Genomic DNA, 14,236 nt, shown 5'->3' with positions numbered 1-14,236 from the left:
GGCGGCGGGGGCGGGCCGGGGCGGTGCTTCCCCGGGGCCGGGCCGCGCTCGGCGGGCGATCCTCGGGCTGACGGGGCCCGTGCCCCGGCGGCGGGGGCCGAGCCTCGGCACGGGGAGCGGGGCGGCGCCCCGAAAGGTGCCGGTGGGTCTGAGCATCCCCCTGACGGCCCCCGGAGGGCGGCGGGGGCGGCCGGCGGGAGCCCCCTTCGGAGCGGAGCGAAGAAAGTGCGAGGGGTCAGCGGTGCCGAAAGCAAGAGGCAGACGAGTAATGGGGTAATTAGTGTAAGAGGCTTTGCTGGTTGTATGTAAAGCCCTTAATAATTCAGGCCGTGGGTGCCTTTCCCCCTCCGTCCCTCCCCACGCTGGTGGGGGGCACTGGGGGGGCTTAGCCTGGGGGAAAGGGGCTGGGGGGGCTGGTCGCTCTCCAGCTGCCAGGGGGGCTGTGGGCAGGGGGACCGGGCTCTTCTCCCAGGTAACAAGTGACAGGATGAAGAAACAGCCTCAAGCTGCACCAGGAGAGGTTTACACTGGATTTTAGGGAAAATTTCTTCATCCAAAGGCTGGTCAAGCACTGGCACGGGCTGCCCAGGGGAGTGGCGGAGTCACCGTCCCTGGGAGTGTTTGAAAAACACATGGATGCGGCGCGCAGGGACTGGCAGTGCGGGGTTAACGGTTGGACTCAATGATCTTAAAGGTCTTTCCCCACCGGAGTGATTCTGTGTTTCCAAAGAGGAGCTGTGCCAAGCACCCTGGGGTCCGAGGGGGTGGGTGCCCGGGGCTTGGACACCACCTGCCCCAGGAGGTTTCTCCTGGCAGCATCCCTGGGAGGATGCAGTCATGAGGCAGCACAGGTGGCAGATGAGCCTTCTCTTTCATGGCATCCGAAGCGAAGCGGGATCCCATGGCTTCGCCAGCTGCTGCCTTCGGCAGCCTGGATAAGGTTGTCACCCACGGGTGGTGCTGCTCCTGCCGGGTGGTGGGAGGCAGGATGGCAGGCCCCGCAGGGATGCTGGGGATCCGAAATGTGTGCGAGTGGTGCTCCGCTACCAAAAGCATTAAAGGTACCAGGTGCTGAAGCCCTGTGAGCCTGCAGACTTCACCCTCCCAGGCCATCCCCGCTGACCTCTCGGGCCAAAGCATCCTTCTGCTCAGGCCAGCGTACGCCTGCCCATGCCTTTCCTCTGCCTTTTGTGAGACTGGATTCCTGTCACCTGCGGTGGGTTGTGCTGCGTGGCTGAAACCCAGGGCCCAAGACTCCAGAGACATGTCTGCAACCTGTGCAGGAGATTAGTTCCCATTTCTTTTATCCTTATTACCTCCTTTATAAAACCTTGAGGCACAGTAAAATCTTTAATTGTAGCAACTCTGCCCAAACACCATGTGTGCTTCCAGGGCTGCCTCTGCCACTGCTAATGGTATCTGCACTGACAGAAACCTGGCTTTTCAGCCCAGAGCCCAAAGTTGTGGGTTTTGTGAAGGGAGAGGCAGCTTAGAAAAGAGAAACAAAGCCATCTGGCCCCTGAGAGGGGGAAGCTGGGCAGCATGGCTCCTGGGGTCTAGCAGAGGGGAAGCAATGCCATTTCTCTCTTACGACACAAAACCCAAGACCGAGGCATTTGATTTTTCCAGATCCCACAGGAATCCAGTGGCTGGGGAGTCCCATCCGCATCTCTCCATCCACCAGGACCCATCGGGGCAGCCAGCAGTCACCATGGTGACAAGCGTCAATGATGGCATTTTGCCACAGACGGTGGTGACCCTGTTTTCCTTTCAGAGGAGCGACTCCGGGGCCGGCTGCCAGCAACACACGGGGTCTGGTGCGGGGGACTCCACCTCCCTGGGTCTGGAGCAAAGACTTTGGCCCCGCTGCCCGGGGGCGGGCTGTCATCCCGCTGCCCTTGGCACTTAGACCTTGCACTGTGGGCAGTTTGCTGGGCTGTAAACAAGCTGCCCTGAGAAGGTGACTCTGTTGAAGTCTCTGAAAACCGCGGTGACTACCCCAAGGACCACACACTCTGCAGGTAAGCTGGTGGAAAATGTGTGTTCCCATGATTTATTGAGTGGCGAGGCGGATACCTCCTTGGCCGGTGCTGCAGGGGCAGCCTGGGGCGAGTCCCGTCCCGTCCATCCCCCCCCGTCCCCCCCCGGCTGCAGGTAGAGGATGCAGCCCCAGCTCCTGCCGCCTGTGGGTTATAAAACCACAGCAGATGGGAAGCAGTGCGGCTCTCCTGCTGCTGTCGGTGCTTTGCCATCCCGATGACTCATCCCTCCATTCCAGCAAATGTCAGTCCCGCTGCGGGCTGCCGTTCGCAGCAGAGATGCTGCACGTCACGTTGTCCAAATAAAACTATGGGCTAGAATTTGCTCATGCTGCCCAGAGCCAGGTCTGGCGTGCTGCTGGCATCCCTCCCCCTACCCACATGCTGGCAGCGGAGCATTCAGGGGTGTGACCCAGGCCGACATGACCCACGCTGTTGTAACCCCAGCCCTTCCTCAAATCAGTCCTTGGCTGCTCTCTGCCCAGGTGGTGACCAAAGGCTTTTTCCAGGCTGCAAGGCAGGAAAGCTCTGTCAAGAGGGAAGAGTCAGGAGACCAAAGAGGGCTGCAGACCCTCTTTGCAGCTGACATTGGCAAACAGCGGTTCTCCCAGCTGGTGCTGGGGAGGATTTGGGGTGGTGGCACAGCCACCCTCAAGTGCAGGCAGCCCCGAGGGCAACAGCAGCGTGAGGAACCATCCTTGCATTTATTGCACCTGGCATTGCTCCCTGGAAAACACCTGCTGTTTCCCATTTCTTTTATCCGTGCCCATTTCTTGTGTCTCCAGCCCATGCCAGGGGCTGGGGAGAATTAGGAACTCCCCAGAGCAGGGCTGGGCTGCTGGGCATGGAGGGCTCACGACATCCCATGGGAGACGGTGCGAGTGGGTGGGTGCTCCCACCTCTCCCCGGCTGCTCGCCCTCATCATACTGGCTGATGGGAGGGAGAAGAGGATGCTGATGGCTGTGGCACCCTGTCCTGAGCTGCTGCAGGACACAAAGCAACCACAACTCTCTCTGCAGCTGAGCTGCAACTTTGCTGCTCGCCAGCAGCTACAGCACACCCAAGGGTAGAGCCAGGGATGCAGCCCCGAGCACAAGGGCTGTGAGCAATGGAGTAGCGTCCCGTGGCAAGCTGCACCCCCTGCATCTGCAATTTCAGTGCCTGGCCAGTGCAGGCAGGTGCTGAAGAGGACTTGGGAGGCTGTACAAGAAATGCACACTAATGCACCAAGAGCAGCTCAGCCCCTTCCCTGAGCCATCTCTGCTCCAGCAGCAGAGCCAGGGCCAGGTGGGGTCCTGCAGGAGCAGATGCCCTCCCTCCTGGGAAGCCCCACCTTGTCCAAGCGGCACCCCAGACCCAGTGCTGCCCTTCAGGTGTTTCCCTCGCTGCAGAGAGCCGGAGCCATGCGTGTGGCCGTCATCGGGGCTGGGGTGATCGGCCTGTCCACTGCCCTGTGCATCCACGAGCAGTACCACAGCCTGGTGCCCTCCCTGGAGATGGAGGTCTACGCAGACCGCTACACGCCCCACACCACCAGCGATGGGGCAGCTGGCTTGTGGCAGCCCTACCTGAGCGACCATGGCAACTTGCAGGAGACGTAAGTGAGGAGGAGGAAGAGGAGGAGGATGCTAGTGCCATGCCCATCAGTGCATGGGGGGCCAAGCTGCCCAGGCACAGCTCCATAGGGCTGGCAGAGCCACCGCTCCCCCGTGTTCATTGCAGGCTCTGGAGTAAGGAGACGTTCGATCACCTCCTCAGGCACCTGGGCTCACCGGCAGCGAAGGAAATGGGACTTTTCTTAATTTCTGGCTACAACCTGTTTACACAGCCGGTGCCGGTAAGGAGCAAGTCACAGCCAGGGCTGGGAAGGGCTCCAGCTCGGAGGCTGCCCGGGGGCGGGCAGGGTTGTACTTTTTCCCAGATGATGCTCTGAATGTTTCTGAATCCTTCCAAGTTTGTCTTGTGACAGTTTGCCCGGGACACGGTGTTTTCTGTGCCCCTGATGCTGTACTGGTATGAAGGAAGGGCTGAGCCCTGGGCGGGTGGGAGCTGGCAGAGCCTTGCTGGCCATGGTGTGCTGCAGCTGCATGACTGCCCGTGCTCCTCGGGGTGGGCTGTGTACCCCCCCAGCTTCTGTCCCACGATAGGGATTGATTGCAATTCGGGTTCATTGATGAGCTCAGACCTTTTTCCCTACTGCAGGACCCATCTTGGAAGAACATTGTCCTGGGATTCAGGAACTTGACAGCAAAAGAGCTTGAACTCTTCCCTGGTTACAGGTATTTTCCAGTCTGTTTTCCAGAGAGGCACTGATGTCCTTCCGCCCCCGGCAGGACAGGTATGGGTGAACGGTCCCAGATGCTTCCCTGTCAAGGGGCGGCGAGGGCAAGAAACTGCAGGTGCAGAAGTGGCCTCGCTTCGTTACAGCTGCTTCCCTTAAAATAAGTAGGGAACGCCTCAAACAAGGCAAAAAAGGAGCAGCCCAGCATGGAAACCATTCCAGCTCTGCTCTTACATCACCAAATATTGTCAAACTGGGGGAAGAAAATCAGCAGAAGGTGTTTTGTACTGTAAACAGAGGGGAAAAAAACGTGCACATGTTTTGCAAGGGGGAGTTGGGGTCCCAGAGCTGCAGCGGCCGTCGGCAGCGCCAGGGCAGGAAGCGGCTGTTGTGCAAAGCTGCTGGGGGTTCCTTATGGTCCTTAGGCAGGTCCTATCCTTCCTCTCCTCGTCTGGTTTCAGCTACGGCTGGTTCAACACAGCGCTGATGCTGGAGTGCAGGAGCTATCTGCCATGGCTCACCAACAGGTGAGTGCAGAGCTGCCATGGCACTGGGGGTGCAGGAGAGCCACCGCTCCTTCCGAGTCCTGCAGCCAGCAGGACATGGGAGGCAGGTGTGGATTTTCATCCTGCACATCAGGTGTTGCCCTGGATCCTTTTCTCAGGCCGAGTTGGTGGCTGAGTTTAGGTGGCACTGATTTGAGGCGGCCACCTCGTGTCCTGCTGCACTTCTGACCTAATCAGCTTGAAGATGCTGGTGCTGGTGGCTTCCGTGGGACAGCACCCACAGGGGACCTGAGCATCCTCCCCTGCTCTCAGCAACCTGTGCCCCACAGCAGCGCAGGGGTACAGCAGGATGAGCTGAAGGAGAGGGGAGGCAGGGATGCATCCCTGGGAGGCGGGGAGAAGGGTCTGGAATTCCTACTCATTGCTCCAGGGGGGTAACAGGCTCCCCGCTTTGTTAGCCCAGGAGTGTATTTTATGCATCTGAGTGCTTCTAACTGTGGGAATATGTGGGGCTTGGTTTTGTTCTTGTTACTGGTAAGGTGGAGTGGGTGCCCTACCCACAGCAGAAGACCTGGGCTCTGATGCAGGGCTTAGCAGGACTGAGCACCCTCCGTAGCTCAGGGCCATAGGGAAAGAAGCTAATGACTGGAGACCATTAGGAACCACCAAAAAGACCATGGACAAGGTCTTTTATAACAAGGAGCAACCAGCTGTACCTTCTCTGGGTATCAATTACAGGTGCTAATTTGAATGGTACATTTGCTTTTCATTTGCTGGTAACAAATGAACTTGTTCTTCCCAGATTAACGCAGAGAGGAGTGAAGTTTTTCCATAAGAAGGTTGAATCTTTCCAGGAGGTGAGTGGTGATATCGAGCCGGGGCAGAGCAGGGCAGCGGGCACAGCCCCATTCTGGCACAGAGAAGCAGCATCCAGCAGGCACATGCTGCTCTGGCACGTCCCTTGGCATAAGTGATGGGCCAGGGGCAGCGGCAAGACTACGCCAAGATCTAGGAGACAAATTCTACCAGGCAAGATAAAGACTTTTGGGCATCAAGGGATGGCTGAGAGGGGACAGGGTAGTGCGTTTGGCCAGCACTGAGTGAGGACGCAGCCAAGCATCAGCGGTCTCTCTTCCCCTTGAACTGCAAACACTCTCCTTGCCTGCACACATGGGGTCTCAGCGGGAGCTGTGCTGGGGAAGCTGTGCCCTGGATCGGCCCTTATGGTTTATTCATTACCAGACCGTTGGACCGAGTTCTGGGCTTGGCTTCGATGCAGGAGTCTCGTGCCCCCCGTGGGTCACATCGCTGTGTGCGCCGCTCACCGCGCCACGTCTGTCTCTCATTAGATGTTTGCCCAGGGCGTGGATGTTGTAATAAACTGCACTGGGGTGCGTGCCGGGGAGCTGCAGCCCGACCTGGAGCTACAACCTGGCCGTGGACAGGTCATAAAGGTGAGGAGGGTGCAGGGCTTACGTCCCCCACTCTTTTTGCTGGAGGAGCCACTTGTTAACCGTGAGGTGTGTCTGTGCCTTCTGGGCTGAATCGAGGGCTTATGGGCTGGACCCACACCAGGATCAGGTCCCAGTTCCCGGAAAACATTGGTAGTGTAAAACCCTCATGTGTGGAGGCCAGAGCAGAAAACCTGAATCTCTTTCCTCGTTCAGCTGTGGGGATGTCCTGGGTCACCACCCCATTTCTTTTCTGGGTGAAGGTGGGGGGAGGCCAGAAGCATAATGCTAATAATAAAAAGACATAAAATCCTTGGGAGAAGAAGATGATTATGTGGGGAAACACAGACTGATGCCAGGTAGGAAGCTCCTCCACTTGCCCACCTGCCCTCCCATCTCCCTGTCTTCCCATGGCAGCAGCACTGTGGTGTACAGAGCCTGAGCAGAAGGGAGGGTACCACATGCAGACCCTGGTGTCTGCGCTCGTCAGCCTGTCCACATCCTTCCTGCTGCCTCCCTGAGCCAGGAACCTTGCTCTCCACCTCCCCCTGACCCTCTCCCCTTCGTCTCCCAGGTCCTGGCCCCATGGGTGAAGCATTTCATCATCACTCATGACATCAAATCTGGTATCTACAACTCACCGTACGTCATACCGGGGTAGGTGACAGCAGGTGGGCAGGGGCTGGCTGGCCTTAGTGATGCTCTGCTGTCAGCACTCCTACAGCACTGGCTTGGCCACGGCTCCCTGCTGCTGCCTGCCCTGCAGTAGCCCAGCCTGCGTTCACACCTGGCCTGACGATGCTCAGTAGGACTGAGCACCTCCATAGCTCGGAGCCATTAGGGAAAGAAGCTAATGACTGGAGACCATTAGGAACCACCAAAAAGACCATGGACATTTATTACAAGCAGCCTATCTCTCTCAGGGAGGAGAGCAGGAGGACGCGGGCAGGGAAAGCGAGGGAGCTCCCACTCCTGGGGCAGTGACCTCCTTGCGCAGACCCCAGCTCGGCACTCGGATGCGCGGTGGGGCTGGGCTGGTCCTGGGCTGTCAGATCAGGCAGCACCACGTGGCTTCAGTGTCCCTGATCCTATCCCACCAAAACAAAATCAGGTCCTCAAAAGAGCCAAACGTTGACAATAGGGCAAATACTTCAGGGGAGATCTTTTGTTTTCACATTTGTACCCATCTTTTTTTTATCAATGGTGTTGACAGAACTGCTATACAACAGCTCATTGTGGGGAAAGGCACTTCTGATCCATCCTCCCATTAAAACCAGTGGCAGGAATCCTTTTTTACTTTAATAAAAGCCTACCCTAAAAAGCTCAGCCTTCCCCTCACTGGTACCCTGAGCTGTGCCTGCAGCTGTTGGTGAGACATCTCCTGGGAGCGTCCCATTCAGTTTAGCACCCATGCAGAGCTCCCTGCAAAAACCAAGGAGGAATCCCAGGGGAAGACCTTATTTCTGTGTCCCCATAGGGATGAGGAGGGCTAAAATGAGATCCTGGCCCCAAAAGCACCGTCTCCAGAGCTCAGCGAGTGGCAGTGGCTGTTCCCGGGCAGAGCCCAGCTTCCAGCGCTTATCTTGCGCTTTCCACCTGCTTCCCACCAGCAACTTTCTTAGGGGAATTGGGATCTATTATTTGAGACGGCAGTGTATGCATGTACTCGGGGAGCTAAACTGCAGAATAAATAAATACGCCTGCTGTTTATCCCACCTCTGCTTCCTCCTGAGAGCAGCTATCTACCCGGCTTTGCCCATGGAGAGGGCTTTTTAAGCTTGAGCTTGAATGCTGCATTTCTGGCACTCCCTATTGTGCTGATATTTCAGAATTAGGCAATCAGCCATTATGTAAATAACTTTGAATGCTCACAGCCCCCAAGCAAAATATTCCAAGCGATTTCTGATCACAGTCCCAGCCACATCTGAATTCTTTTCCCTGTGTTTGTTTTAGCTGGAGCTGTCATAGCCGGGCACCAGGCTGGCTCTCAAGGGGAGCATTAGAGGGCACCTCTTCCATGCTGGAGTGCTCAGCCCCGGGGGCTCCCCTCCTGCACGCCCCACCGTTCAGCCTTTGTGGTTTTATGCTTCCCAGGGCTCAAGCAAGGTTTTAGAAGGGTCCAGCAGGTACAGACACCCCCAGCTCCCCCCAAGCCGTAACCTGCCATTGTCCTGTTAACCCGCAGGAATTTTGGAGCAGCTGCAGCAGAAATATGTTTATTTGTGTTCCCCACTGGAGGCATCCTGTTCCTTCCAGCCCTCTTCCCTAGCCAAGCAGGAGCAGACCTGTTTGATAGAAGATGAAATGAGCTGTTTGGTTTGCCCAGGCAAGGGCCTTTTGAGTGCTGATAGTATTTGATGAATGACTTGCTGATGAGCAGACATGCAGGCACCACTCCCGCCTGCTCCGTGTGAGAGTTCGTCCGGCAGGAATATTTTACAGGCTCTGGGCGTAGCAGGATCCATACATCCCCCACACAGAGTCCCTCGGTGTGGTGGTCCAGCAAGGGATGGCTGGGGACACTCACCACCATTTATCTCTTTTGGGTTTTGGTGCAGGAGTGAGTTCACGGTCTTGGGAGGGATCTATCAGCACGGCAACTGGAATGAAGAAAACAGCACCCAGGATCACAAAACTATCTGGGAGAACTGCTGCAGGCTGCTTCCCGCTCTCCAGGTGGGAGACCCCGACCCAAGGCCCACCGCCGGGAAGTAGGGAGGGAAGGGGTATGGAGAGTCCGGGTGCTGGGGTGCAGCTGAGGCTGCAGGGATGGGCGCTGGGGACAAACCACAAAACCCTGAATTTTTGGGCCTCCTGCGTGTCCCCCGGCAGCACATGGCACTTGGTGAGAGGGTAAATCACGGGGTGGCACAGCATCATGTTGGTGCCTGGCCACGTTCATCACGCACATCTCGGGCTCCGTACACCTGGCTGATGGACAGGCAGGGTCTGGGGCTGGCATTGCTTTTGAGACAAGGTTTGTAGGAAAACGTAATTACTCATATAGCTGGTAAAAAATCAGAGCAAGAGTTTTGGGAGGGCATCCGGCCCCAGCCCCCCCTGCCACCTTCTGCTGCATTATAGAAAGGCTGGCGTGTGGCGAGGCTGGTTCGTATCCCCTCCTGCCACTGCGGTTGCACCCTGGGTTACAAGGAACGTGTGGGCTTTTGGCACAGTGCTTTGCCTCGCCGGCTCTGCTGTAGGCTGGCGACGTGCAGGCTGCCATCTGCAATTGCTCTGCCCCGTCACCCCTTGCAGCAGCAGCAGGGACGGGGGAGCCTCCATCCCTGCTCATTGCGGGAGCCGTCGCCTCACGGACCGCTTAGTGCCGAGGGATCTGGCTGCTGTCATCCAGAGAAACGCCGCGCAGGAGCTGATGTGCTTTTGCTTTCAGAAAGCAAAGATCGTAGAGGAGTGGAGCGGCTTGAGACCAGCACGCCCCTTCGTTCGCTTGGAGCGGGAGACCCTCCGCCACGGCCACTTCCAGGCAGAGGTACCGTGCACAGCCCCCAGATGCCGAGTGTCATTAACCACCACGCTAATTGTGCGTTAGGCACTTGCAACACCCACATCCAGCTAACGCTGGTGCTCTTCAGCCCGCAGCTGCACTGCCCCACGTTCATCGGTCCTCGCTCTGTCTCCCCTCTCAGTTTCAACCCAGTGTCAGAGATAAATGTCAAAGATAGCCAGGTCTGATGGATTTTGTGGGGAGAGGGGGCAAGGAGTGCTCCTGCCAAGGGATAAACCTGCAGCTGGAGCTTAGTTCTTGATAGACACCGAAAAACCCATATGGGAGAAAAAGTCTGGCATGGGCTGCACTGCTCCCAGGACCACACGAGGCACATGCAAACCACATTTTGGTGTCAGCATTTAAAGTAGCGTGGTTTTCTGCCAGCAGCCCATAAGGTACAGAGTCCTTTGTGCCTGTGAACTTCATGTCTCCATTTAATCAAACCCAATACACAGTTTTTAATAAAATGCTCAGGGCCTCCAGCACTGACACCAGATTGTTGGTGCAAAAGATCGGACTTGAGATTTCTTCCAGTTTGAAGCTCAGCAGCAGCATGAAATGAAATGTGGTGAAGGCACAGAGGGACACTGCTGGGGCTGTACCCGCTGCGGGGCTCTGAAAAATGCAGCTGCCTCTGTGCAAGTAAAGCTGGGGGTCTAGGCTCAAACTTCTCCAGGGCAATAGCTCTTTAAATAGCCTTGCATGGCTAATATATCTTTTAGAGAAAAGATGCCCGAGTTGCAGTGTGCCATCTGTTCTTGGACCCTCAGCACAGCACCTTTTCACGTAGGACCACATTACTCCTCCGTGCTGTCGCCTGACTGCTCATCAGCAGACCTGCAGAGGGAATCCTTGATTCGAGTGCGTGCATGTGTCTCTTAGATGTACAGCTTAGAAGAAGAGATTAAAGCTCCAAAGGGGATGACGACTGTAAAATGTAATTAAATGTAATGAAAATATATTCAATTTTTTAGCTGGAGAGTCTTGGAAAGGAATCGGTGTATTTAGGCAAACTCCGGAGCACAGTTCAAAGTAATGCTGTATTTGAATTAATTTCTGGATCGCTCTGTTCCTTTATCAGCACGCCAGATCTACGCTGCCTTGGCACAGGAGAGGTGTAGCTATTGATCCCAGCGATGAGTCAGGCTCCTGCTGAAGCAAAGTAATTTACTTTGGTAGGAACAAACACTAGGTAGGATGTAACGTGATGTGCTCTGAGGCACACGGCTGCAAGCCCCACTGCTGCATTTCGGGGTGGCCGGAGCAGCGGGTGCAGACGATGCTTGGGATGCCACTGAACCATGCAGAGTTTCTCCTGCCTCTCCAGCAGCTTTTGGAGGAAAGGAAGGAGCAGAAGGTCCCCCAGCTGTGCACTGGGAGCTCCCAGATGGAAGGGTCAATCTAAAGACACTAATGGCATTCCCAGCCACTATTGTGGCTCCTCGCTGCCCTTAGCCCCAGGGCTCCAGCACAGCTTTCTCAGCACCGATCCCTCCTCTTCTCCCATAGGTGATACACAACTATGGCCACGGCGGGTTCGGGATCACCATCCACTGGGGCTGTGCCATGGCAGCAGCCAGGCTCTTTGGGAGCATCCTCCAGGAGAAGAAGGTGGCCGGCCCACCACAGCCCCGCTTGTGAGTTGCCTGCTCACCCGGCATTCTTTTGACAGCAGTAGCTTAGAAATCACAGCAGAAAGATGCAAATAACACACTGATACACGTGGGCTGTTCAACCCTCCCGCCAGCTCCAACGCTGGTTCGCAGTGTCTCAGTTCCAGGTTGCAGCCACTTCTGTTGCTGCCGTTTGCCAGACGGCTGAGTTGCCTCCACCCCAGCCCTGCATGACCTACCTAAAGGAAGCGCTTTAAAATATGGACTAATTATCTGTGGCAAAGTGCACTTCTGTCCCGGGGATCAGTCTGCAAAGGGCAGGCAGGGTTCAGCTGAAATCTTGACAGTCCTGCAGTTCATCCGCATGATGGGACAGGATCTGAAACTGAGCCAGTGCCACCTGAGGTCTTCACTGACTGCTCCGACACCCGGCATGTAATTAGATTTGCAAGCTTCCCCCAGGAGGCAAAAGCTCCTTAGTAGGAAGAAGCTCCCAGAGAAGTAACAACAGCTCTACAAGCACGTGCTTCAGTTACAATAGCTTTTCTTACATTCATTCCAAGACAAAGCATGAGTCTACAGCACCTGGTTAGTGTATCTGGCAACAGGCAGCAGCGCTTGCCTAAAATGGGCTTTCCAAGTGATGTTTTCAGCAACAAAAGCAACATGTTCCAGCCCCGGGTACTTGCCAGACTCTATATATAGCAGAGACCATACACAAAATAGCTGTTCTCGTCCCTAAAACTCCCACGGGCCCTTCAGTTTCTCATTTCCTCCAGGCGTGAGACGCAGCTGGGGCAGCAGCGCTGGGAGAGGAGCTGGCTCAGGGCAGGTTGTGCCTCCCGATGGAGCTGGGGACGGCTCCCGGGAGGGTATGACATTGGGGCTGTTCAGTGACGCTGCTGAGGACCCCATGCACTGTTCTGAAGATACGGTTTGGCCGATCTTCCCATGCCATGTGTCTTTCCCGCTCTAAAAAGCATCGCAGCCAAGGTACTGAATGGTCAAGAAGCATTAGCCTCAAACCCGAAGGCTAGCCGGTTGTCCCGAGTCCCGCAGACGGGGCCTGGCTCGCTCTCCTCTGCAGAGAAGCCAACTGTTTCTTACTCATCTGTGATGCAGCTTCTCTCTCCCTCTGACTTCATGTGCCAAAAATAGCTCGTCAGCCCGGTTTGGGATGGACCAGGCAGCTGCGCCCAGTGAGTGAGCGATGCTGCGGGCCAGCTGGGCTCCCTCTGCCTCCTGGGCACCCGGCTTTAAACAAGTCCCACGAAAAGCCCATGTTTTCCTGGCCACAGCCTGGCACCAGAGTTGCTCCCTGCCGAAGGACTTGTCTCCCAATACGCTGCTTCAGTTTCACCAAGGAAAAGAGAAACCGGTGAAGGCTTTGTGGGAAGTGATGAGCACTCGGTGCCACTGGAGATGGTCCGTGCACGTGAGATCTGCAGCCTTGCGGGCACGGGCGAGCCTGGTCTCATTTCCAGCAGTGCTGCAGAGGTTACTGTGCCAGCACCGCCGTGGCCCTGGGACACCTTCCAGCGACCTCACTTTCCATTGCACCCTGTGTCGGTGTTGTGTACTTCCCCAGCTTACACACCCTGGGCCATCAGAAAGCTCTGACGTGCTTTGCTGAGTGCATCTGCTCATTGTCTGCCCTTTAACAAAAGCATCAATGGTTCCTCTCACCGTAAGGGCCAGAATTTCCCGGTGGCTGCTGCTGTGTCCCTTCCCTTCCTCGCTTTTGGGAAGGGGTAGGGGGGTTGTGTTCGGCTCCGCTCGGGCACCTGCAGCGCTGACAAAGTGGCGTGGCACGGGAATTCTCTTCGCTGAGGCATGGGAATTCTCATCCCTGTGGCCCTGGAATTCTCATGGCTGCAGCACAGGAATTCTCATTGATGCCGCACCCAAGTCCAAGGCTGTCGGAGGCACCGACAAGAGCAGGTGCTGAAGTTCCTCTGACTGCAATTCCGGCCCAACACATCGGCGCTCCTCACATCCTTGCAAAGTGTACAGCATCCTAGGAATGCTGCAGTCCCGCGTGCTTTCCGCTTGTCACTCGACTGCGGAACATCATCACTGCCCTGTGCAGCAGCGGCAAAGGGAAGCTCTGTTAGCGGCTCCAGAGCTACGGCACAGGTTAGGGCAGCGGAGCGTGGATGTGCGGTGTGCCTGGCAGCTGAGGCACCGGTGTGCTTAAAAACACAAAGGTGGAACATGAGGAGCCCCGGTCATGTCCAGTCTCTCTGTCGGAAGGGTCTCCCGCTAGATCTGGCAGCTCACCTGATCCATCAGCAGCCACATCCAAATAGGTGTAATCAAGGAAAAGATAGAAAAAAAGAAAACAATAGCAGAAGATTGACCATTGATTAATGCTAAACCCAATGGTCTGTGATAGCACTTCAGCAGAAGCTGTTCAGCGGAATAGCACCCGCTCGATTTCACTTATTCCACAGATGAAGGCCCATATTCTTCTCCCATTTGCACTGCTGTAAATCAAACCCACTCACCCGATCGCAGAAGAGCTACGCCGATGAGCAGGGGTGGAGCGAGTCATTGTAGAGTTTACAATAAGCAGTTGGTTCTTCTGATCGTGGAGCCTACAGGAGCAGCTGTCCTGCGATCTTACACGGCCTCTGAGAAAACACACAAAAATGATTAATGTGTAATTTTATTTGCAGTCTAACATTCCTGATTTTTTAAAAGGCCACAATTTAGTATGTGCGCACAATAAAGGTAGTATCCAACTATCTCGTGTGTGATGCTTTCTCCCTGATGGCATGGATAGGGCCTCAAATGCTAATTCCATAGCAGCATCCCAGTAGATCATTATTCAA

At 55.9% G+C, this 14,236-nt stretch overlaps 1 protein-coding gene across 8 annotated transcripts; it reads left to right on the top strand.

The window, feature by feature from the left end:
* Positions 1 to 36: 36 nt before the first annotated feature.
* Positions 37 to 14,149, top strand: DAO (D-amino acid oxidase). Of its 8 annotated transcripts, none has more exons than XM_080373925.1 (12): positions 37 to 273; positions 1,775 to 2,021; positions 3,432 to 3,637; positions 3,763 to 3,877; positions 4,243 to 4,319; positions 4,783 to 4,848; positions 5,630 to 5,684; positions 6,177 to 6,281; positions 6,853 to 6,935; positions 8,837 to 8,954; positions 9,673 to 9,771; positions 10,512 to 11,436. In XM_080373925.1, exons 3-12 carry the CDS (start codon positions 3,444 to 3,446, stop codon positions 10,608 to 10,610), a joined length of 1,011 nt encoding a protein of 336 aa, XP_080230051.1. In that variant the 5' UTR covers positions 37 to 273; positions 1,775 to 2,021; positions 3,432 to 3,443; the 3' UTR covers positions 10,611 to 11,436. The 8 variants fall into 8 exon arrangements, with proteins under 8 accessions (XP_080230051.1, XP_080230052.1, XP_080230053.1 ...); XM_080373926.1 differs by having other exon boundaries at positions 38 to 273; positions 10,871 to 11,436; XM_080373927.1 differs by having other exon boundaries at positions 38 to 273; positions 10,580 to 11,436.
* The last annotated feature ends 87 nt before the right edge of the window (positions 14,150 to 14,236 follow it).

This window comes from Falco punctatus (genome assembly GCF_963210335.1).
Source record: "Falco punctatus genome assembly, chromosome: 1".
Lineage (NCBI taxonomy): Eukaryota > Metazoa > Chordata > Aves > Falconiformes > Falconidae > Falco > Falco punctatus.
This window is presented reverse-complemented; position numbering and strand designations above follow the sequence as displayed.